The sequence below is a fragment of the Mobula hypostoma genome, chromosome 1, assembly GCF_963921235.1.
Source record: "Mobula hypostoma chromosome 1, sMobHyp1.1, whole genome shotgun sequence".
Classification (NCBI taxonomy): Eukaryota; Metazoa; Chordata; class Chondrichthyes; order Myliobatiformes; family Myliobatidae; genus Mobula; species Mobula hypostoma.
The window spans coordinates 151339738-151366137 of NC_086097.1; the positions used below are offsets into that span (position 1 = coordinate 151339738).

Here is a 26400-nt window from a genome sequence, read left to right on the forward strand (position 1 = left end):
GAATGATCGACCTTTGACGAAGCTCGGAGCTGGGAAGCACACTTGCCGCCTCAGAAGCTGGCTCGGCTCTTTCGCAGGGTGCGAAAAATTCGCGCGGCGATAGGTCGAACCACGTTAGCGAGAAGGTGCAGGGGTGTCCAATAGCAACAGGGGCAGACTTTTGAGTGACTCGAACAAGACCAATCAGTCGGCTGGGGGCGGGCTGCAACGGAGGCAGCGGACGGTTATTTTTGATTTCGTTTCCTCTCTTTATAATCTGCGTTGTCGCCTGAAGCGGAGAAAGGGGGGAAGGAGAGGGGGAAAATAGAGAGAAAACGAATGAGTGAGTGAGAAAATAAAGTCATAGAGGGGTTCGGGGCAGCGGTTACCTCACAGTCGTGTCTTCGGGACTGCTTTTCTGTCTTGTATTTTGCGGATTTGTGTTAATTTGAACAGCCGAACCGCGGCATTTCACCGCCCGAGTTGGACGCTTTGGCTGATTTTTTTGTATGTGAGGTTGGGGTGGTGGGTGGATTTTAAGTGATTATTCATTACTGTGCTAACACTTTTAAAAAAATGACCCAAGTCGCCCTTTGCTGCAGGATGGAGGATGAGAAGTATTTACCCGAGCTGATGGCCGAGAAGGACAGTCTGGACCCTTCTTTCGTCCACGCCACCAGGCTAGTGACAGCAGGTACATTCACTGTATTTATAGACCTGGATAAAACTTTGTGATTATTCTCTTCTGGCCCCAGCTAAACTCTCAACTTGTTATTTATTGCAGAAAATATTACTTGACTTAAAATAATTTATTTTTTCTGAATACGATTTTTGTTTTATTCGATTCCAATACAAACAAAGTTGCAAACGAAATAGATTTTTGTTTTTTTAATTCATTTTAATGATGACTGAAGTCATTTTTTGTTTGCATTTCCCCGTCGATTCTATTGTTCTCATTGATTTGTGGACATTACTCATAACCCGTTACACAGGTTGTCTCTCTGAAATACTCACGGGTTAACGTTTCTTTTTTTTTGGAGGTTATTTTATTCCAGCAGTTCAGGTGATTGCGATTCATGCAATGCAGTTTTAAAATACTGCAAAACATACTTCAGTAGGAAAGTCCTTCCCTATCACTTGTGTTTTTGGACTCAATGTGCTCCCATTGAATCATTCTTCAGCTCATTTGCACTGTTTTCATCTAATGATCGGCGTTTCTATCATCGTCTAAAAGTTTTATTAAACACGTCTGGACGCATATTTCAAAATTCAAATTGTTTAAGGAAAATAGCTATAAATAGAACTCGGAACAATGTCTAAAGTATAATACATTCCTGCCTAAGTTTCAAATCCGGAAAGAATACAGAATCGATGTTCTAATTAAAAAATCATTCCGGACATTGCTTCTGCCGCAGGTCTGTCTTGGAAGATACCTTTAAAAATGAATTGATTCATTCTTTGGTGTTTTCAATGAAGGCATCTGAAGGATGGAAAAAACATCTTGTATGCCAATGTCAAAAATTGTGAAGCAATATAATTAATAATTAATGGGAAACAAATTAATGGAGAAATTCATAACTACAGATATTTTAGATGACATTTTTAATATCAGTATTAATATTATACTGACAAATTCACTAATATCCATGCATTTCTAGACTTCACATATCCAATGTTTGTGAAGTACATGAATTGAGCACTGTTTAGCTTCAAGTTTTCATTGTGCTAAAGTATGCAGTATGATTATAAGCTTGAGATTCTACAGATGCTGTAGTTCTTGAGCAGTACACAGAAAATGCTCAAGAAACTCAGCAAGTCAAGCAGCATCTGTGGAGGGAATATCAGTTGACATTTCATGCCAAGACCCACCTATTCCGATTGTGATGAAGTTCTCTTTTGGAAATGTTGACTGTTTTGTCCTCTCCTTAGAGGCTCCCTGACTTGCTGAGTTCCAGCATTTAAGAATGAGTTGCACCTTGTGATTATATAGCTTACTGATGTCATAAAACTATAATTTATTCTTGAAATCTGCAAATTTAGAATAAATACTTTGCTAGCGTGGATAGATTGGCTACACTGTTTGAGTTTTTTGGGTAGAAAGAAGTATAACTTTTTTCAATATGCATAGAGTCACTTTTTCTGGTAATAGTAATACCCACTGTTTTTTTACACTGCATCATGCAAAGCCGCCGATCTCCACTTCATGCCATTGCATTGAGGCAGTTTTCAGAAGCAGGAATGCTAAGGAGGTAACTGAACAACTGAATTGTTCAGAAGTTCTGCAGCTTAAACTTTTTAGTTGATTACTTCAAACACTAGGTATTCTGACCATCTATTCTCTAAAGCAGGAGATTATTGACCTATATGCATTCAATTTTAGATGCTTTTTGTAAACAGGAAAGTTTGTGGTTAGCAAAAAATCTACTGTAATTTTCTGTTAAAGCAATTTTATAGTATTTTGCACTGCTTTCTCCTAGACTTTATTTGGACTATATTGTGAACATGTATCACGGTTAAAATTACTATTTGACAACCTTATTTGCTGATGTTCTTGTGAAACTTGTACATGAATTAATTTTTGAATTTATGGGTTTGGTTTGAAACTTTGATATTTGCATTTGAAGTGATGTTGCATTTTGGTACTCTGGCTCCGCAGTGGTGCTGTCTTTATGTTCATGGTGTTGGGATAAGATAGTTTTTATCTGGGGAAAAGCAGACTTTTTAATTTCAAGGGCATTGTAATGATCAAATGACACATTTGCCATTAACAGTATTCCATCAAATTTTTGCAGTGTTGGATTGACAGGAGTAATAAAAAGAATTTTTAAAAATGCAATTATCATTCACATTTCAATTTATTTTGATAACTTCAGTACTTGTTGACTTTTCTATGTTGAATGTGTGCTTATCTTAACCCAATTTTTGTAGAAGAAAAGGGAATTGTATCCAATCTAAACTAACACACACAAAATGCTGGAGGAACTCAGCAGGGCAGCATTTGTGGGAAAGAGTAAACAGTCGACATTTCGGGTCAAGACTCTTCTCCAGTCTTTTTCCGTTGATGCTGCCTGACCTGCTGAGTTCCTCCAGCATTGTGTGTGCGTTGCTTTGGATTTGCAGCATCTGCAGATTTTCTGGTGTTTATATCCAATCTAATTTTGAGCACAGAAATTACTTTTATCTATTATTTATGGAGCTGACTGAAATTGATAAGTGGTCCTTCAAGAACATGTATGCTTTCCTGAACAGTAGATGGTATTTTGTAAGTATGTGTCAAATAGTGTATGTATGTGGATGTTGTCTATATGAACTTCAGTAAGGCCTTTGACAAGGTTCCACGTGGAAGGTTAGTTAGGAAGGTTCAATCGTTAGGCATTAATATGAAAGTAGTAAAATGGATTCAGCAGTGGCTAGATGGGAGATGCCAGAGAGTAGTGGTGGATAACTGTGTGTCAGATTGGAGGATGGCGTGTAACGATGTGCCTCAGGGATCTGTACTGGGTCCAGTGTTGTTTGTCATATATATTAATGATCTGGCTGATGGGGTGGTAAATTGGATTAGTAAGTATGCAGATGATACTAAGATAGGTGGCGTGGATGATGAGGAAAGTTTTCAAAGCTTGCAGAGAAATTTAAGACAGAAGAGTGGGCTGAAAGATGGCAGATGGAGTTTAATGTTGAAAAATGTGAGGTGCTACATTTTGGTTGACTAACCAAAATAGGACATACATGGTAAATGGTAGGGCATTAAGGAATGCAGTAGAACAGAGGGATCTAGGAGTAATGGTGCCTAGTTCCCTGAAGGTGGAATCTCATGTGGATAGCGTGGTGAAGAAAGCTTTTGGTATGCTGGCCTTTATAAATCAGAGCATTGAATATAGGAGTTGGGATGTAATGTTGAAATTATATAGGGCATTGGTGAGGCCAAATTTGGAGTATTGTGTACAGTTCTGGTCACTGAATTATAGGAAAGATGTCAATAAAATTGAGAGAGTACAGAGGAGCTTTACTAAACTGTTGCTTGGGTTTCATCTCCTAAGTTACAGAGAAAGGTTGAATAAGTTAGGTCTTTATTCTTTGGAGCATAGAAGGTTGAGGGGGAACTTGATAGAGGTGTTTAAAATTATGAGGGGGATTGATCGAGTTGACATGGATAGGCTTTTTCCATTGAGAGTGGGGAAGATTCAAACAAGAGGGCATGAGTTGAGAGTTGAAGGACAAAAGTTTAGGGGTAACATGAGGAGGAGCTTCTTTACTCAGAGAGTGGTAGCTGTGTGGAACGAGCTTCCAGCAGAAGTGGTTGAGGCAGGTTCGATGTTGTCATTTAAAGTTAAATTGGATAGATATATGGACAGGAATGGAGGGTTATGGGCTGAGTGCAGGTTGGTGGGACTAGGTGAGAGTAAGAGTTCGGCACGGATTAGAAGGGCCGAGATGGCCTGTTTCCGTGCTGTAATTGTTATATGGTTAATGCTAAGAGGATCCACAGTATTTGTTTTGTTGACTAATTATACAAATTTTATAGTGATAAGGTATCATGTTTTTGGCAATTGTATATTGTAATTTTGGGAGAGACTAGAAATTCCCATAAAGTGAAAACCTAACGATAAACTTATGAATGTCATCGTGCAGTCAATTGTTGACAAATGTAGAGTGAGTAATCTCTATCGTGCTTCTGATACGAACAGGAATTTTGCATTGGAGCTTGGTGCTTAAATTTGCAGTGATTTAGCACTGATTACTTACTAAATTGTGCTGAATTTAGGTGATGCAAATATGACTTGATACTCCTGTTGAGTGACTTGTAATGCTGTTTAAAAGCCTTTATAGTTGAAGTAGCGGTTTCAGATTATTGTTTTTTTTAAAGGCTTCAAATATTTTTTGTTCAAGAAAAAAATTATCTTCTCAATTGTTAAAAATTTCAAACATTTCATAACCTTCACAGAAATGATTCAGTTCATCCTGATTTTAAGTTAGTTACCCACTATTTGAACCTCTTCTAATTTCATTAAACAGTTTCATGTGGCAAATGTGTCAAGTTAAAATTTATTTCCTAAAATACTGTTTTAATTTTTTGCTTTACTTTTCAACAGATCTTTTGTTCCTTGTGTGCACATATTTTTCAGGATGCAAGTGTACTGTAAGGTTTAACATGATAAGTTGGAATTGGTGCATTTTATGCAAGAAATAACCTAAATTACTTGGTGACTCATGTAATTGCTACTAAATTGAGTCGTAGTCATACTTTATTGATCCTGGGGGAAATTGGTTTTCGTTACAGTTGCACCATAAATAATAGTAATAGAAATATTAACAGTAATATTACTATTAGTAAATAGTAATAGTCATAGAAATAATAAATAGTAATAGAAAATAGTAATAAATGGTTAAATAGTAATATGTAAATTATGTCAGTAAATTATGAAATAAGTCAAGGACCAGCCTATTGGCTCAGAGTGTCTGACCCTCCAAGGGAGGAGTTGTAAAGTTTGATGGCCACAGGCAGGAATGACTTCCTATGACACTCTGTACTGCATCTCGGAGGAATGAGTTTCTGGCTGAATGTACTCCTGTGCCCACCCAGTACATTATGTAGTGGATGGGACACATTGTCCAAGATGGCATGCAACTGGGACAGCATCCTCTTTTCAGACACCACCGTCAGAGAGTCCAGTTCCATCCCCACAACATCACTGGCCTTACGAATGAGTTTGTTGATTCTGTTGGTGTCTGCTACCCTCAGCCTGCTGCCCCAGCAAACAACAGCAGCAGGCTGAGATTTGAAATTCAAGTTGAATATTGCTGAAAACTAGGTCTAGTAAAAAAACGACAATGGCAGCAAGGATTGTACTTTCATGAGCAACAAACGCTGGAGGAACTCTTGTCCTTTCAAGGATTCTATCCCGAATGCAAATAAATTTAATTATCTCTTAAATGAGAAAATGAATATGCAATGTAGGAATATGCATTGCCTTGCTTAATGGATCATGGAATGCTTGTGGTCTCACAAAGATTTAATAAATCCTGGAAAGATTTTGTATTTATTAACGAAGTTCTATAACATTAACTGAACTTAGGGTATTTAATTGCAGACTTTTGTTTTGACTTGAGTGAAGTATTCCTTTTTTGAATTCCACCACAAAATCAAATTGGTTGTTCCATGTAACTGCAAAGGTATCCAAACTAATATAAACACGAGAGATTCCACAGATGTTGGAAATCCAAAGCAATACACACAATGCAGGAGGAACTCAGCAGGTGAGGCAGCATCGATGGAAATGAATGAACAGTCGACATTTTGGGCTGAGATCTTTCATCGGGACTGGAAAGGAAGGGGGAAAGATGACAGAATAAGGTGGGGGAGGGGAAGGAGTACAAGCTGGATGAAGCTGGGTGGGTCGGGGAGAAGAGTGAATTAAGAAACTGGGAGGTGGTGGGTGGAAAGGTAAAGGGTTGGAGAAGGAGTTTGATAGGAGAGGAGAGTGGCCTATTTGAGAAGGGGATGGAGGGACACCAGGGGGACGGTGATAGCAGGTGAGAAGAGATGGGCAGAGTGGGGAAATGAACAAGGGGAAAGTGGGGGAGAAAATCTTACTGGACATTGGAGAAATCTATATTCATGCCATCAGGCTGGAGGTGACCTAAATGGGATACAAGTGTTGTTCTTCCAACCTGAGAGTGGGCTCATCTTTCAGAAGAGACCGTGGACTGGTATGTTGGAATGGGGATAGAAATTGAAATGGTTGGCCACTGGGATGTCCTGCTTTTTGCGGATGGAGTGAAGGTGCTTGACAAAGCAGTTCCCCAATTTATGTTGGGTGTCGCTAAAGTAGATAAAGCCACATTGGGAGCACCAGATGTGGTAGATTGCCCCAGCAGATTTGCAGATGAAGTGATACCTCATCTGGAAGAATTGCTGGGGCCCAATGGATTCTCAGGTGAAGTATTCATTTCCATAGATGCTGCCTGACCTGCTGGGTTCCACCAGCACTTTTTGCATATTATTCCAAAATAAAATGTCATTGATCTAATAGCCAATAGAAAATGAAAAACGCAGGTTTAATAATTCTGAAGGCAGTCATAACATTTATGCTATGAAGTATACAAGCAGGTTAAATGCTACAGCTTTGCAATTGATTATGTGAATTGCTTTAGGATCTCAAGTGGTTTAGTATTGTCCTTGTCAATCAGCCATTACTACAGTGAGCTCCATTTAATTGAGGCAAGTACGCTTTGGCCCAATTAAGTGGCTGCCCCAGTTAACTGAAGTTTTGAGGAAAGGCATAAAAAAGACAAATTGCCATTTAACGGAGTAACAAATGATGGATTTAAATAAAAATTGGAAAACTGTCGAATCACAAACAAGAAAATCTGCAGATGCTGAAAATCCAAGCAACGTACACAAAATGCTAGAGGAACTCAGCAGGCCAAGCAGTATCCATGGGGGGGGGGAGAGAGTATAATTCCCCCTTCACCATTCCCCGGGTCCCTCTCTCGTGTTATCTCCTTGCCCACCCATCACCTCCCTCTGGTGCTGCTGTCCTTCCCACCCCACCGGAGCTGGGGGGGGGGCCTTTTTTTCTTTCTTCTGTGGCCTTCTGTCTGTCTCTTTCATCAATCAACTTCCTAGCTCTTTGCTTCATCCTCTTCCCCTCCAAGTTTCACCTATTGCCTAGTGTTTCTCCCTCCCCTTCCCCCACCTTTCAAACCTCCTCAGCTTTTTTTCCACCAGTCTTGCTGAAGGGTTTCGGCTCCAAATATTGACTGTACTTTTCCCTTAGATGCTACCTGGCCTGCTGGGGGTGTGTGTGTGTTGCTAAAACACTATTGATACTACTACAGTACTATAAAACTTCATTCCTAGAAGTTGCTGATGGAGGAATTCAACCTGTGTATGCTGCCGTGTTCTTTTGATTGATGGTAAATGAACAAAATCAGCACAGACACCTAGGACAGATAATGGACTGCCTTCATATAATGTTTTTGACAATTGCATCCTTCAGATCTTCATTTCCATTGTAATTTTCAAGATAATTGTTGATATCTTCAAATTCTTCATAGTTCCTAACTTGCTGAAATAGTGAAATTGTTTCATTTTCGCTCCTGGCTGTTTCTGGCATCTTCAAGCGTGAATGCTTGAAACCACATTGAGCAAAACTGTTCTGAATTGTCTTACTGCCTATTTCTTGTCACCTGTCAATGACAAAAAACAATACTTTCTGAATATAAACACATAACCGACACTATTTTAAAAACTTTGGTCTAAGCACTGTGTAGTGTCGAATGGTCACACACGTGTATGCAACTGATTTTTTTGTAGCGTGTCGCACCAGACAGTCAGCCATTATTGTCTGGTGCGTGATGTCAGGATTCGTCTCCTTTCGGATTAACCAGGTCACGATATGAACGTTCCTGACTCGACCCTTTTTTTTTTAACGAGGCCAAGTGGCTAGCTCGACGCTCAACCAGGCACGGATGGAAAGTGAGCTCAGGGAGTGGCCCGACTTGGATTCGAACTCAGCCTTCGCTCTGGAATCTGGCGCTGATGTGATTGCGCCACCAGCTGGCCAACTGATATTAGTTGGAAATTGTTCAGAAACAATTTTCTGACCCAATTAAGTGGCATAGTGTCCCAAATAACCAAAGGAAATCCTAGCTATTTTCTTAATTAGTTTTTGTTCTTTGAGTTGTCCCAAATAAGTGGCTGTCCAGATTAACCGATGAACCAAATAACTGGAATCCACTATATTTTCTTTAAAACTTTGATTGTAAGATGACAGAGTTTTAATACTTGACAGTTCTTATGTGAAGTTAGTTTAAAAGGTTTTGCATGATTATTATCTTTAAGTTTGGGCTTGCTCAACACCTGCTGCGCAGATAAAAGTATAATGTGGTCAATTGTGGGTGCGGAATGTGGTGTACAATGCAATAAGTTTACCATTGCTACAGAAATCGTAGCTTTTCAAAGGTTTTGATATAGTTTATCTATTTTCATTATGTTAAGATGTTGGTCTGCAAATCAAGAAAAATTATGATGGCTATATTAAATAACAATATATGGAGCATGAATTTTTATAAGCACCTCAGGACTTTGAAAGCTGATTTTAGATCTTTGCTGTGAAATTCAGAAAATGAGAGTTTGCTATGAAAATTAAAAGGTAGTATTCGGTTAAAATATATACATAGCTGAAACTGAACAGTAGAATTAAATTGTTTGGCATTTGGCTTGTATATTTACTTTTGAAGTTTGGCTATAAGTAGAGATGTTGCAGCTGTGAAATTCATTAGGAATAAACCCTTCAGATTGCCTTGTGGTTCTGCAGTAAGTTCATTTAAGCGCAAGATTGCCATTTGGTTTCAGTAGGCATATCATGGAATGTTGATTTGTTTTTTTTCTCTCCTGCAGCACTTCTCATTTTTTTTGTTTTGTTAGTGCACAGGTTTTAGTTTTGAAAATAGTTTTCTTCACATATAGTCTAAATGAACTCAAGCTTACCTTTTTAATTAATTGTTACTTTTATATTTTGGTACATGTTTGAAATGCACCTGCTCTAAATATAGACTTTGTATATTCCGTGGCTAGAAAGTTAATTCAAACATGTTTCTTAAGAGAATAGAGTTGTTCGTTCTGAGCACAAAAATTAGCGATCCCAAACTTGATGGGAAATTATGCTAGAGTACATTTTTAAGAAAAATAAATCCCTATGCTGTATTGATCATTTCGTAATCAATAACATAAATTTTGACCACCCAGCCATAGCCTGATATATCCTTGAATATCTACATTAAGGATGGATATGCTTGCAAATTGCTCAGTTAGAGATTGGGTTTGACAGGGCAATAATTGTTGGGTCTGAATGTGAAAACATCTTGATCCCAATTTAATACTTGACCATACTTCAGTCGTTAATGCTTATCTTAATTTTGCATAGACAGGCTATGTTTAATTGGTATTTTGTGCATGATTGTGTACTTTTGGAGGTTTTACTCTGAGGGCAGAGGTAGAATCTTTGCAATGACACTTTGCAGCTGTTTTTCCCTTCTATTTGTATTGTACAATGCTATTTCTTAGATTGAGAGTATAGACGAACAAGACATTTTCTTAAAGCACAGAATACTGGAAAATCTTAGTATCATAAGGCAACATCTTCAGAAAGAGAAAATTCATGATGTGAAGTTTCTACAAGTATGTGAAGAGCAAGAGCATCTATAAGTATGTGAAGAAGAGGAGGATAAGATGTGAGAGAATAGGACCAATCAAGCATGACAGTGGAAAAGTGTGTATGGAACTGGAGGAGATAGCAGAGGTACTTAATGAGCACTTTGCATCAGTATTCACTATGGAAAAGGATTTTTGGCGATCGTAGGGATGGCTGAAAAACTAGAGCATGTAGATATCAAGAAAGAGGATGTGCTGGAGCTTTTGGAAAGCATCAAGTTGGATAAGTCACTGGGACTGGACGAGATGTATCCCAGGCTATTGTGGGAGGTGAAGGAGGAGATTGCTGAGCCTCTGATGATGATCTTTGCACCATCAATGGGGACGGGAGAGGTTCCAGAGGATTGCAGGGTTGCAGATGTTGTTCCATTATTCAAGAAAGGGAGTAGAGATAGCCGAGGAAATTATAGACCAGTGAGTCTTACTTCAGTGGTTGGTAAGTTGATGGAGAAGATCCTGAGAGGCAGGATTTATTAACATTTAGAGAGGCACAATATGATAAGGAATAGTCAGCATGGCTTTGCCAAAGGCTGATCGTGCCTTATGAGCCTGACTGAATTTTTTGAGGCTGTGACTAAACACATTGATGAAGGTAGAGCTGTAGATGTAGTATATATGGATTTCAGCAAGGCATTTGACAAGGTACCCCATGCAAGGCCTATTGAGAAAGTAAGGAGGCATGGATCCAAGGGGACCTTGCTTTGTGGATCCAGAACTGGCTTGCCCACAGAAGGCAAAGAGCAGTTGTAGACGGGTCATATTCTGCATGGAGGTCAGTGACCAATGGTGTGCCTCAGGGATCTGTTCTGGGACCCCTACTCTTTGTGATTTTTATAAATGACCTGGATGACGAAGTGGAGGGATGGGTTAGTAGATTTGTTGATGACATAAAGGTTGGGAATGTTGTGGATAATGTGGAAGGCTGTCAGAGGTTTCAGCGGGACATTGATAGAATACAAAACTAGGCTGAGAAGTGGAAGATGGAGTTCAACCCAGATAAGTGTGAAGTGGTTCATTTTGGTAGGTCAAATATGATGGCAGAATGTAGTATTAATGTTAAGACTCTTGGCAGTGTGGAGGATCAGAGGGATCTTTAGGTCCAAGTCCATAGGACACTCAAAGCTGCTGCGCAGGTTCACTCTGTGGTTAAGAAAGCATTGACCTTCATCAATCGTGGAATTGGGTTTAGGAGCCAAGAGGTAATGTTGCAGCTATGTAGGACCCTGGTCAGACCCCACTTGGAGTACTGTGCTCAGTTCTAGTCGCCTCACTGTAGGAAGGATGGGGAAATCATAGAAAGGGTGCAGAGGAGATTTACAAGAATGTTGTCTGGATTGGGGAGCATGCCTTATGAGAATAGGTTGAATGAACTCGGCCTTTTTTCCTTGGAGTGACGGAGGATGGGAGGTGACCTGATAGAGGTGTATAAGATGATGAGAGGCATTGATCGTGTGGATAGTCAGAGGCTCTTTCCCAGGGCTGAAATGGCTGGCACGAGAGGACACAGTTTTAAGGTACTTGGAAGTAGGTACAGAGGAGATGTCAAGGTTAAGTTTTTTTTTACGCAGAGTGTTGAGTGCGTGGAATGGGCTGCTGGCGATGGTGGTGGAGGTGGATACGATAGGGTGGTTTGAGAGACTCCTGGACAGGTACATGGAGCTCAGAAAAATAGAGGGCTATGGGTAAACCTAGGTAATTTCTAAGGTATGGACAAGTTTGGCACAGCTTTGTGGGCTAAAGGCCCTGTAATGTGCTGTAGGGTTTCTATGTTTCTGTGATTTGGGCCCAAGACCCTTCATCAGAACTAAGCAAAGACCTGAAACATGAACTGTTTCTCTTTCTTGTGAATGTTTCCTGATCGAGTAAGTGTTCGAGCATTATCTATTTGTTTTGGATTTTTGGCATCAAAAGTTTTTTCTTAAATTTATATATTTTTTTTCAAATTCATTGCCTTATTTGTTAAATTTCTCTACATTTTCACACTTTTTATAGTTTTCCAAAAATATTTGGCAGTCTCACCTGGTTGACACCTATGAGAATGTGCAGAAATAAGTGCAGTATCTTGATGGTGTGCTGTGTTGCACTTGTGTATTTTTTTGTTTCAATATAAAGCCTTCTGTTGAAACTATTGACAGTCCTTTCTACTTCAGGTATTTTTAAGTGATCATATGAAGAAAGACGCATTTGTCTTCTTGACCATCCAGTGCTAGGATCAAGTATTTATATAACATGTTTATGACTATGGCAAACTTGTCTTTTCTCGGTAAATCTCTGATAATCTAGTATCTTTGTTCAAGTAGTGGAATTTCTCAGTTGTTTATTGGAATCATTAGATGCACTGAGAAATGTTGTAAGGGTACAACTAATATTAAGAACTTTATATTGGCAATATTGACTCAGATAGTTCATGCTTTTGAAATTTACTGTTATAATTTGTAACGGAGATAAACTTCCACCAGCCCTCAATCTTGCTGGTGAACTCCACTTAACTGCCAAATTACAGTTGGCTGTATGGCAGTTTGAACCTGGGCTTGGAATGTAAAACTCCTTTAGGAATTTTTGTGGTCAGTCTTGATGGGTCAATGGAGATTTCAGTTACAGACATAGTGGGGAGTGACAATCACCTAATGACCAGATACAACAGTATTGACACTTAATCCGGTTTAAGACTTTGAGAAATATGGTATTTTCAATAGGACTAAAGTGTACCATGCAGTCATTTTTTAAAATTATGACTGATATTTATGTCCACCTGTGTGAATTAAAAAAAAATCAACTTTTCTGTCATTCCTCCTGAATGATTATTGTCATTATCTGATAAGCTTGACCTCTTTGATTTTATCATTGCTCTCAGTTGTACTGCTGTTATTGAATTTATCCATATTTCCTGTGTGTAGTAATTGTTCAGTACTGACCTAAATCTGATCTGATAGCAGTAGAAGAAGGCTAATTAAATTCTCTTGATTTTCTTACAAATATTTGGCTGCTTCAGGAGCAAGACGCTGACATGTGATTAACCCTTTAGTAATACTGGTTCACAATTACCAGATGTAACAAGTGAGGTAAATTGAAAACATTTACTGTTAAGGAAACAGAGTCTCCATTGAAACCTCAATTTCAAAAGGTAGATGTTTACAGCATGATGGAAAGTAACATGCTTGGGGTGAAGGAAGGGAAGTTGTAGTTTGTTGGAAATACTTTGTGGATTTTCTCTTAGTAATTTAGTTCAGTTGTAATAATTCTGTATCTATAGGTATATTTAATGTAAAGGGGTGGCTAGGGAAAGTGTTGGTCCACTTAGAGTTCAGCAAGGCCACTTATGTCTTGAGCCACAGGAAAGGAGAAAATCATGCCTGCTCAAGAGATAATGAAATAAGTTTTGGAGAATATCCATATTACCAGGTTGGAAGTGTTTCCTACATTTAAGTAGATAAATCTGCAGGGCTTTGGATTTTGCAGGAGGCCGGAGAAGAAATTGCAGGGGCTCTTACGAGACGGTTGCTTCGTCATTAGCCACTAGTGAAGTTCCCAAAGTAGTTAATGTTCTGTTTAAGAATGGTAGCTAGTCAATTACAGGCTGATATCAATAGTGGAGAAACTCCTGGAGGAAATTTTGAGGGACAGGATCTGCCAGCATTTGGATAAAGTCTGAATTAGGAGCAGTTGGCTTGACTTATTGCGTGGGTATTCGTGTTTGACAGAGGTTTTCAAATTATTTTAAAAAGTAAGCAGAAAAGTTGATGAGGCTGTGAATGTTGTCCATTAGGAATATAGCAAGACCTTTGACGAGATCTTTCATGGCTGGCTGGTTAGAAAGGTGCGATCCCATGAAATCCAGGGACAGCAATTTGAGTGGATTGAAAATTGGTTCAGAGTTGGAAAGAAGAGGGTGCCTGAAGGTTGTTTCTCGGAATGGAAGCCATTGTTATTGGTGTGCTTCAGAAGTTGGTGTGTCGGGTTTATTATCACCGGCATGTGTTGGGAAATTTGTTAACTTTGTAGCAATGCAATGCAAGGCATGGTAACACAGAAAAATAAAAAATAAATCAATTGCAGTAAGTATATATATATGTATATTGAATAGATTAAAAATAGTGCAAAAACAATTATTTAAAAAAGTAAAGTGAGGTAGTGTTCTTGGTTCAATGTCAATTTACGAATCGTATGACAGAAGGGAAGAAGCTGTTAACTGAATTGCTGAGTGTGTGCCTTCAGGCTTCTGTACCTCTTGCCTGACAGTAACAAAGAGAATAGTGTATGCCCTCGATGATGGGGGTCCTTAATGCACATCGCCTTTCTGAGGCACCACTCCTTGAAGATACCTTGGGTACTACAGAGGCTAGTACCCAAGATGGAGCTGACTAATTTTACAACTTTCTGTAGCTGCTTTTGGGCTTGTCTGGTTGTGCCCCCCCCCACCCCCAAACCCAAATACCATACAGTGATGCAGTCTGTCAGAATGTTCTCCATGCTACATCGATAGTTTTCAAGTGTGTTAGTTGACAAACCAAACCTTACCAAAGTCCTAATGAAATATAGCTGCTGTTGTGCCTTCGTTATAGCTGTATCAATATGTTGGGACCAGAGAGCTTAACACCCAGGACTTGAATTTGCTTACTCTCTCCACTCTGATCCCTTGATGAAGATTGGTTCATGTTCCCTTGTCTTACCCTTCTTGAAGTCCATAATCATCTCTTGTCATACTGACGTTGAGTGCAAGGTTGTTGCTATGACACTACTCAACTAGCTGGTATATCACACTCTTTTATACCCTTTCATCTCCATCTGATATTCTGCCAACAATGGTTGTATCATCAGCAAATTTATAGATGGTATTTGAGCTATACTTAGCCACATAGTCATGTGTAGAGGGAGTAGAGCAGTGAGCTAAGCACACACTCCTGAGGTGCACTAGTGTTGATCGTCAGCAGGGAGGAGATATTATCACCAGTCCGCACAGATTATGGTTTTCTGGTTAGGAAGTCAATGTTCCACTTGCAGAGGGAGGTACAAAGGCCCAGGTTATGTAGCTTGTCTTTCAGGACCGTGTGAATAATGGTGTTAAAGGCTGAGCTATATTCATCAAACAGCATTCTGACATAGGTGTTTGTATTGTCCAGGTGATCAAAGGCCACGTGAAGAGCCATTGAGATTGCACCTCCTGTAGACTGATTGTGGTGATAGGCAAATTGTAGTGGGTCCAAATCCTTGCTGAGGCAGGAGTTCATTCCAGCCATGACCAGCCTCTCAAAGCATTTCATTACTGTAGATGTAAGTGCTATTGGATGATGGTCATTAAGACAACTCAAACTAATCTTCTTAGACACTGGTACAATAGTTTCTTCTTTTGAAGCTGGTGGGAACTTCTGGCTGTAGCAGTGAGAGGTTGAAAATGTCCTTGAGTACTCCTGCCAGTCGGCATAAATTTCCAGAGCCTTAGCAGGTATGCCATCGGGGTTTGCGAAGATTCACCCTCCTTAAAGACAGCCTAACGTTGGTCTCCAAGACAGAAACCAGAAATCAGGGGTCACCGGGTGCAACAGGGATCTTCACAGCTGTAGTTATATTCTTCCTCTACAAAGCAGTTATAGAAGACATTGAGCTCATCTGGTAGTGAAGCGTTGTTACCATTCATGCTATTGGGTTCCACTTTGTAGGAAGTAATGTCTTGCAAACCCTGCCAGAATTGATGTGTATCCGATGTCCCCTTCAACCCCTTGCTCAGAATTTTCTCTTTGCTCTTAAAATGGCCATCTGCAAATCATACCTGGTTTTCTTGTACAGACCTGAGTCACCAGACTTGAATGCCATGGATCTAGCCCTTAACAGATGACGTACCTTCTGGTTCATTCACAGCTTTTGTTTTGGGAATGTACAGCCACACATCCACATAGAACCCTTGTTATTCATTATTTATATAAATGATTTGGACATGAATGCACAAAGTGTGATCAGTAAGTTTGCAGATGACAAAATGATGACATGCTGATAGGGAGGTTGTTGTAGATCAGAGGAAATCATTGGGGAATGGGCTGAGGAATGGCTAATAGAATTTAATACCGATAAGAGTAAGATGATGCATTTTAAAAAGTCAAACCGGCATACTGTGAATGGTAGGGCACTAGGGAGTGTAAAGGAACAGAGGGAGCTTGGAGTAAAAATACATTGTTAATTGAAAGTGCAATGAACTATACATTCCGTAAACAGTGAAGAAGGTATTTAGCACACTGGTCTTCATCAGTCAGGGCTCTCACTGTAGGAGTCAGAACATTACGTTGCATTGTATAACTCTGTGGTGAAGTCGCACTTGGAGTACTGTGCACAGTTTTGGTCACCCTGTTAGAGAAAAAATGTAAAATTAGAAAGTGTGCAGAAAAGATTTATGAGATGTTGCCAGAGTTCTGAGTTATAGGGAGAGATTGGAGATGCTAGGTCTTTATTTGGAAAGTAGGACAGTGGGGGGTAGAAATGTTTAAAATTATGAAAGGCATAGATGAGGTGGATGGTAAGAGTTTTCGTCAAGATAGAGGAGTCCAAAGCTAAGGAAATGAGTTTACGTGAGGGGGAAAAACTTTACATGGGACTTGGCAACTTTTCATGAGGAGGGTGGTGAGCACCTGGAACAAACTGCCAGAGGAGATGGTTGAGGCAGGGACAAAAATATCATTTAGGAAGCGCTGCTATGGATATGGGCTAAAAGCAGGAAGTCGGGACTAGCTGGGTAGGCAGCATGATTGGCATTGACAAGTTGAGCCAAAGGGTCTGTATTCATGCTTTGTTGCTTTATGACCCTACCATTAATGTAAGATCCATTCTTTACAATAAGTTAAGTTTTTGTATTTGTTGGTATAATTTTTTTATTGGCATTTGCTTTTTGGTATTTATATCTACCATAGTGCTGAATTGTTAGAATGTGAATCATATAACATTTAAAAAGTGGCATTTGTATTTCTAGAAGTTATTTGGTAAATATCATTGGCGGTTATGCTTTAATCTCAGATGTATTTATGTGACCACTACTTGAAGTTTTTGTCTAGTTAAAGGTGCAGAACAGAGGTATTGTAACTGTGTTGAGGATTTGGCCATACATTACTAAAATCATCATTTTCCCTGAATGAAGTGCATAAATTGGTTTTGCCATTAATGAAGTTTGACTGGTGCTCCTGCCATGGTTCATGTTTAGGATGGTGAGTGCTGTTTTCTGTAGTGGATCTAGGTGTTAATGTCATCTGCTGTGCAAAGCTAATTTCAAGTACCGTTTGGAGGAAGGTAATGGCGAGGCTCTGAAGCAGTCTTGTCATCGGGCACTCTCATCTGGGTTTTATAAAGTGCCAATTGTCTTGTAGTGGTATAATTTAAAGGATGCTTCCAAGGATACCTTGCTTGGGTAAGTCCTGTGTTTCAGTCCTCTAGCTCATTTTCAATTTCCTCCTCTGTGTCCTTCTTAATATTGATTGCTGTCCTATCCACTTTGTTACCACCATCACCCCCATTACCTCATTTAGGTCTCTGGCTGCTACCCCTCTTTCCCCATCAGACTGGTTTTGGAGTGGAAATAAAGTTTAATGTCTATGGGATCACCAATAGCCAATTTACATCGGTGGTGCGCAAGTGGAACAGGTCAAAAGCTTTAAGTTCCTCGGGGTCAATATCACAAGTGACCTGACTTGGTCCAACCAAGCAGAGTTCACTGCCAAGAAGGCCCACCAGAGCCTTTACTTCCTGTGAAAACTAAAGAAATTTGGCCTGTCCCCTAAACCCTCACTAATTTTTATAGATGCACCGTAGAAAGCATTCTTCTAGGGTGCATGACAACCTGGTATGGAAGTTGTCCTGTCCAAGACTGAAAGAAGCTGCAGAAGATCGTGAACACAGCACAGCACATCACACAAACCAATCTTCCGTCCTTGGACTCACTTTATACTGCATGCTATCGGAGCAGTGCTGCCAGGATAATCAAGGACACGACCCATCCAGCCAACACACTTTTTGTCCCTCTTCCCTCTGGGAGAAGGTTCAGGAGCTTGAAGACTCGTACGGCCAGATTTGGGAACAGCTTCTTTCCAACTGTGATAAGACTGCCGAACGGATCCTGACCTGGATCTGGGCCGTACCCTCCAAATATCCGGACCTGCCTCTCGGTTTTTTTGCATTACCTTACTTCCCATTTTTCTATTTTCTATTTACGACTTATAATTTAAATTTTTAATATTTACTAATTTTTACTATTTTTAATATTTGTAATCCAGGGAGTGTGAAGCACAGAATCGGATAGTGCTGTGATGATTGTACGTTCTAGTACCAATTGTTTGGCGACAATAAAGTATAAAGTATAAAACAGTGCCTGTATTAGAAAATGACAATCTTGTCCAATATGTGAGTGTTACTATCTCGTTACTATAGAGCATGGAAATCCATTATTGTGAAATGGTTTTGAGTAACACCACTATTTAAAAAAAAATCATGAAACCAAGGAATTATATATGTAAACTCTGTACTTGTTCCTGCATTGTTTTGAAATGCAGTGGCAGAAATTTAATCCTGGATGAGTTATTAATCTTAAGATTTCTATTTAGAGGCCTAAATATGTATAATAAAGACATTTTCTGGTGTTTTATTAAATGGGCACTTGGAAGGAATCCTCACTAAAGAGGTGAAGGGATATTTGAAGTTCATAGGTCTTAACAGAAATTTATATGTTGAAGTTTCTTCCAGGTCTGTGGTTTTTGAGGTGATTGAGACCATTGCTGGACGATGGGGAAGAGCTTGAAGATGATGAATTTGGGAGGTGGTGCCCTTTGAAAGATGATGCCTCAAAAAGGCAGCATTCGTCATTAAAAATCTCAAGCACTCAGGACTTACCCTCTTAACACTACTATCAGGAGCCTGAAAACACATATTCTAGTGTTTTAGGAACAGCTTCTTGCCTTCTGTCATGAGATTTCTCATGGGCCATGAATACTACCTAATCATTTTTGGTCTCTTTATGCACTACTTAGTTTTTATTGCAAATTGTATATTTTTAAATGTATTAGTTTACTGCTGTTGTGAAACAACAAATCACAACATATTTTAGTGATAATGAACCCGATTCTAGGTCGATACTGATTTTGTATGTTCTCAGTACACTTGCAAATGCCTTTTCGCATCACAGGTAGGTTTTGAGAATATGACAGGAATTTTATTTTGTCGTATTCATCAGATAGTGCTGAGCATGCGAAAGATATAGTCTGCCCATTAGAATAAACTAATTATATTTGGATCTCTGCCTTTTGGGTTGAGGATAATATTGTGGTTTGCTTAACCTGCCTGCTAGTGGTATCTTTCCAGTTTTTGTGGAGCTTGCTGTTGGTAACCATGTCCCAGAAATGCATAGGGGAGAGGGATGTGTTCAAACAAATGCAGTCCTGTCTGTAAAAGGCGATGGTGTATTTTGTGATCAAGACTGCCTTCACTGAGAGGTGGCTCCTGTGATGTGTATAGTAGTCCTTATTTTCCAGTATCTCAGCCAGTACCTTTTGTTGTTGGAGGGTAGTGGTATGGAGTGGGTCAGATTGGTTTGCGGATGTAAAATAAAAGGCCCATTCACTGAAGTGTCTGGGTGAACAAATCAATAGTGACTCGGAGCATGAATGTCTATCTACATAAACATTACCTGTGTACATAATGCAGCTCTGACTAAACTTGGATGACCTTGGTTCGTGAATAGATGCTATGTAAGTTGATTCCCATCTGTCTCGTAGATTAGTGCCACTTTTGTGGAAGCCAGTATTCAGCATTGATATGAGAAAGGCTTGAAATATTGCAGCACTGACATAGATTGCACTTAGACTGTTATAGATCCATAATGTTGATCATAGGTTTGTGGTTTGTAAGTCAATTTTATTGAGGGATGATAATTAAGTTCCACAAGGATTCTGCTGCTCTGGGAGAAAGAACCCTTGGGAATATTTGCCTCTTCCTCAAAAGATCGTTTTACTATTCAATCCCGAAGTACAGTTGGCCCTCCTTATCCGTGGGTTCCGCATGCACAGGTTCAACCACCCGCGGATTGGGAAAACCTGGAAGTGCTCTCTCCAGCACTCGTTGTTTGATCTTTGTTCGCCTCGCGTCTCATTCGGTTACTACTTTTTTTTCAGTGAAAAAGTGGCTGCTAAAAAGCAATTAAGTGGTCAAAGCAATTCCTCAAAGGCTAAGAGGGAGCGTAAAGTGCTATCTCTTGCCGAGAAAGTAGAAATCCTAGATCATTTGACAAGTGGCACGTCGCTTGCCGAAGTGGGCCGTAAGTTTGGTAAGAACAAATCGAGCATTCGCACAATAAAGCAGAAAGAAGCTGAAGTTCGTGGAAGTGTTAGTGCTGCCCCTACAACAGCGAAAATGGTCTCCCCGGTTCGTGATAAAGTGCTTGCAAAGACTGAGAAAGGAGCAAGTATGTGGCTAGAGGACATGTCACAGAAGCATATCCCTGTTGATGGGAAAATTATACGTGAAAAAGCACTTGGTCTCTATGAGCACTTTCGGGGTTGAGGAGAGCGTGAGGAAAGAGTTTAAGGCTAGTAAGAGATGGCTGGCTATGTAAAGCACTACAGCCTCAAGAACGTAAAGATCACGGGAGAATCGGCATCGGCTGATGTGGAGGCCGCAGCAGCATTCCCAGAGGAGTTCAGGAAACTCATCGAAGAGAAAGGCTACCTTCCAGAGCGAGTTTTCAATTGTGATGAAATGGGCTTGTTCTGGAAGAAGATGCCCAATCGTACCTACATCCATAAGAGTGCCCAGCGGACCCCGGGGTTTGAGGCCTGGAAAGATTGCCTTACTCTGGTGCTGTGTGGCAATGCAGCTGGTCACATGGTCAAGTCAGGACTTGTCTACCGAGCAAACAACCCCGGGCCCTTAAGAACAAACAAAAATTGCCTGCCTGTGTTCTGGCTACACAACAAGAAGGCTTGGGTGACAGCGATCTTGTTCTTGGAATGGTCCCACCAGTGCCCCGTTCCTGAAGTGAAGAAATACCTCAAAGAAAAGGGGCTGCCATTCAAGGTCCTCCTCATAATTGATAATGCTCCCGGCCATCCCCAATCTCTTTGCTTTGCCGACGATAATGTGGAGGTGATGTTCCTGCCTCCTAACACTGTGTCACTGCTGCAGCCACTTGATCAAGGCATAATCAAGTGCATTAAGGTGACTTACACCCGCCTCACCTTCGGGAGGATTCATGCTGCCCTTGACGCTAACCCTGACTGCAGCATCATAGATTGATGGAAGAAATTCACAATTGTAGATGCAATTGTTCTTATTGCAGAGGCTGTAGATGCCGTAAAGCCCGAGACAGTCAATGTATGTTGGAACCCATTATGTAGTGAGATAGTCAGTGATTTCAGGGGCTTCCCCACTATTGATGCAGAAGTCAGGAATATCTTGCATGTTGCAAGGGAAGTTGGTGGGGATGGCTTCTCTGACATGATCGAGGACAACGTCGAGGAACTCGTAGAAGAGCATAGAAAAACCCTTACCAATGAGGAAATCGAAGATCTTTTGAAATCCTCTACAGAAGATGATGATGCAGAAGATTTAGAGGAGGCAGAGTCATCAATTTGGACACTTAAATTTGCAGCAATTTTTCAACAGGCGCAAGTGTTAAAGTAAGGTGTCCCCAACCTTTTTGCACCGCGGACCGGTTTAGTATTGACAATATTCTTGCGGACTGGCTGACCGGCAGGGGGGCGGGGGGGGGGGTGGGTGCGGAGATGTTCAGGGTTAAACTCACCTGAAAATGTCTTTTACAGTTAGGGTTGCCAATTTTCTTACTCCCAAATAAGGGACAAAAGTAGCAGTCAAATCCCGGGACACTTTACCCCAGGATAGACTACCATGACCATGAAGCCTTACGCGGGCACCTGTGTGCGCATGCATCACGTGCGCGTGTGATGTGCGCATGCGCATATGTGCCAGTTTCCCCCCACCCGCAATTCGGCGTTGCCCTCATCTTCCCGGCTACACTGTACATACATTATTTCTACTTTATATAGGCTGTGTATTTATCATATCCTTCCTGCTTTTACTATATGTTAGTGTTATTTGGTATGATTTAGTAGGTTATTTTTTGGGTCTGGGAACGCTCAAAAAATTTTCCCACATAAATTTATGGTAATTACTTCACTTCACGCCATTTCGGCATGAAAAGTTTCATAGGAACGCTCTGCCTTAGCGGGTGAAATATGGGACGAGGGCGGTCCTGTATGGGACAAACCAATTTAGCTCAATATACGGGATGTCCCGGCAAATACGGGACAGTTGGCAACCCTATGTTCAAGTTCAACAGTGCGTGACGGCGAATGAGGAAAGGTGCAGCTGACTCGTATCGTTTCCTCGTGGCCCGGTAGCACATGCTTTGCGGCCCGGTGGTTGGGGACCGCTGTGTTAAAGGATACAATCCTCGAGACGATCCTTCGATGGAACGAAGCCTCTGTGTCACCCGAGGGATAACAACATGCCTACAACCACTGCAAGACGTGTTTGATGATGCAAAGAAAAAGAAGAAACAGCTTCCTATAACAATGTTTCTAACTAAAGCATCTGCAATTCTGAAGTCTTGACGTTCAACGCTGGAAGATCCTCATCCCTCAACCTCCACAGTTCCTGAGTTTAGTATTATTGAGCCTCCTCCAAAGTGTCCTTATTCCCTAAACAAGACAGTGTAACAACTATTTACATAACATTTCCATTGTATTCTGTAATACTGTAATCTAGAGATGATTAGAAGTATTACTCGTTTGAGCATTGTTCGCCTTGCGTCTCGTTTGTTTGCTACTTGTGTTGTGAGCGAGAGGAACTTTTTTCTTGTCATTTTTTCCTAAACAATACAGGATAACAACTACTTACATAGTATTTACATTGTATTAGGGTATTATAAGTAATCTTTGAGATGGCCAAAGTTCAGTGGAACAATACCCTAGCAGGGATGACAGTGGAACAGCAATGACAAGTGTTTCTGGGAATAATGTGGAAGGTGCAGGATCAGTTCATTCCAAAGAGGAAGAAAGATCCTAAGGGGAGTAAGGGAAGTAATGGACAGTATAAAAATAAAAGAGGAAGTATAACATAGCAAGGACGAGTGGGAAGCCAGAGGATTGGGAAACTTTTAAAGAGCAACAGAAAGTAACTAAAAAGGCAATACGTGGAGAAAAAATGAGGTACACAGGTAAACTAGCCAAGAATATAAAGAAGGATAGTAAAAACTTCTGTAGGTATGTGAAAAGGAAAAAAATAGTTAAGACCAAAATTGGGCCCTTGAAGACAGAAGCGGATGAATTTATAATGGAGAACAAGGAAATGACAGACGAGTTGAACAGGTACTTCGTTTGTGTCTTCCTTCGTGAAGACAGATCCAATCTCCCAGATGTAATAGTAGCCAAAATATCTAGGGTAATGGATGAATTGAAGGAAATTTATATTAGGCAGGAAATGGTGTTGGATAGGCTGTTGGGTCTGAAGGCTGATAAGTCCCTGGGACCTGATGGTCTGCATCCCAGGGTACTTAAGGAGGTGGCTTTAGAAATCGTGGATGCATTGGTAATCATTTTCCAATGTTCTATAGATTCAGGATCAGTTCTTGTGGATTGGAGGCTGGCTAATGTTGTCCCTCTCTCCAAGAAGGAAGGAAGAGAGAAAACAGAGAATTATAGACTGGTTAGCCTGACGTCGGTGGTGGGAAAGATGCTGGAGTCAATTATAAAAGATGAAATTACGACACATCTGGATAGTAATAACAGGATTGGTCCGAGTCAGCATGGACTTACGAAGGGGAAATCGTGCTTGACTAATCTTCTGGAATTTTTTGAGGATGTAACTATGAAAATTGGCAAGGGAGATCCAGTGGATGTAGTGTACCTGGACTTTCAGAAAGCCTTTGATAAAGTCCCACATAGGAGATTAGTAGGCAAAATTAGGGCACATGGTATTGGGGGCAGAGTACTGACATGGATTGAAAATTGGCTGGCTGACAGAAAACAAAGAGTAGTGATTCCCTTTTGGAATGGCAGGCGGTGACCAGTGGGGTACTGCTGGGTTCAGTGCTGGGACTGCAGCTGTTTACAATATATATTAATGATTTTAGATGAGGGAATTAAAAGTAACATTAGCAAATTTGCCGATGACACAAAGCTGGGAGGCAGTGTGAAATATGAGGAGGATGTTATGAGAATGCAGGGTGACTTGGACGGGCTGGGTGAGTGGGCAGATGCATGGCAGATGCAGTTTAATGTGGATAAATGTGAGGTTATCCACTTTGGTGGTAAGAACGGGAAGGCAGATTATTATCTAAGTGGAGTCAAGTTAGGAAAAGGGGAAGCACAACGAGATCTAGGTGTTCTTGTACATCAGTCACTGAAAGCAAGCATGCAAGTACAGCAGGCAGTGAAGAAAGCTAATAGCATGCTGGCCATCATAACAAGGAGAATTGAGTGTAAGAGCAAAGAGGTCGTTCTGCAGCTGTACAGGGCCCTGGTGAGACCACACCTGGGGTACTGTGTGCAGATTTGGTCGCTAAATTTGAGGAAGGACATTCGTGCTATTGAGGGAGTGCAGCGTAGGTTCACAAGGTTAATTCCCGGGATGGCGGGACTGTCATATGTCGAAAGATTGGAGCGACTGGGCTTGTATACGCTGGAATTTAGAAGGCTGAGAGGGGACCTTATTAAAACATATAAGATTGTTAGGGGATTGGACACGCTGCCTGCAGGAAGCATGTTCCCGCTGATGGGTGAGTCCAGAACCAGAGGCCACAGTTTAAGAATTAGGGGTAGGCCATTTAGAACGGGGTTGAGGAAAACCTTTTCACCCAGAGAGTGGTGGATATATGGAATGCTCTGCCCCAGAAGGCTGTGGAGGCTAAGTCTCTGGATGCTTTCAAAAAAGAGATGGATAGAGCTCTTAAAGATAGTGGAATCAAAGGTTATGGGGATAAGGCAGGAACTGGATACTGATAGTGGATGATCAGCCATGATCACAGTGAATGGCGGTGCTGGCTCAAAGGGCCGAATGGCCTACTCCTGCACCTATTGTCTATTGATTTAATGTATACGGGAGGATGTGCGTAGGCTATATGCAAATACTACGCCGTTTTTAATAAGAGACTTGAGCATCCTTTTTTTTTGGTATCTGTGGGGGGCCCTGGAACCAATCCCCTGTAGATAAGGAGGGTAGACTGTATTGCACTAGTTTGGTTCCATGTTGTGTACCTAAAGCTGTCATGTATCTGGGACGGACTTGCTTTTAAGATGACTAACTCAGTATAAGGATCACCACTAAGCCAGTAAGCAAGATAGGCTGTGATTGTAAGTGGTCAAAGATCAGAGAATGAATTTGTGCTTCATTTGGAATATGGCCTTCAAAAAGGATACTTTCCAATATAGGTTAAATAAACTTTTTTTTCCTCCTCTTGCCTGTCCCACTCCAAACTTAAATAATTTTTGGACTTAAAAGCTTAATTCTAAGTGTTTGGGATTTTTTTTCAATTTTAAAATTGTGATTTTCTTCTAGATTTTCCACAAGTTTGAGCCAAAGGTTGCTTTTATTTCAAGGTGTTTTTATTTGAGAAGTTGGACAGAAGCATGAGTCTTTTTCTTTTCAAGCTTTGCTCTCGATTGTCTTTTAGTGACTTGCTTAATTTTTGGGTTTTAGATTTTCCTCTGCATCCATATTTTAAAGTTTGTTTTAAGCATCAATTAATTTAGGGAAGAAGTGAGGAAAGAATGAGTGATATTATTGGAAAATATTGCAATACACAATGGCAAAAGGCTAATAAACCTAGGCGCTATATATGCAGATTGCATTGCAATTATATTTTGAATATTGGGTTAAAACAAATGGTGCCCCATCTTTTTAATTGTATTTGCATTTTCATGTAAAACACAGATTTGAGTTGGGCGAGGGGTTAAAAACTTCAAAAAGTTTGAGTTTGTTCTTGCTGCTAATACCTTTTGTAGTCATTTTAGTGACACTTACTACATATTCCTGTGCTGAAGTCAGCAGAATCTTAAGATTTATCCATAATCATTTATGGAATGAAGTAAATGACTTGCCTAATATAGGAGATACAAAACAAACTGTGTGTGTGGATTCTCTCTTACAACATAATGCAAGAGTATAGTGCTTTGCTCTTTCACTATAGGTTGACCTAGCTAATATAATGCATAGATTGA

The 26400-nt window shown here is 40.4% G+C and overlaps 1 protein-coding gene across 2 annotated transcripts in view; it reads left to right on the forward strand.

Annotated features, from left to right (window-relative positions):
- Positions 1 to 206: 206 nt before the first annotated feature.
- LOC134351722 (KH domain-containing, RNA-binding, signal transduction-associated protein 3-like) overlaps positions 207 to 26400 on the forward strand; it is a 226406-nt gene continuing 200212 nt past the window's right edge. For both annotated transcript variants that reach the window (XR_010019243.1, XM_063058289.1), the window contains exons 1-2: positions 207 to 322; positions 582 to 673. Coding sequence is in view for 1 of the 2 variants with exons in the window: in XM_063058289.1 (XP_062914359.1) it covers positions 583 to 673 (91 nt within the window). In the remaining variant the exon portion in view is untranslated. The remainder of the gene's footprint in view (positions 323 to 581; positions 674 to 26400) is intronic.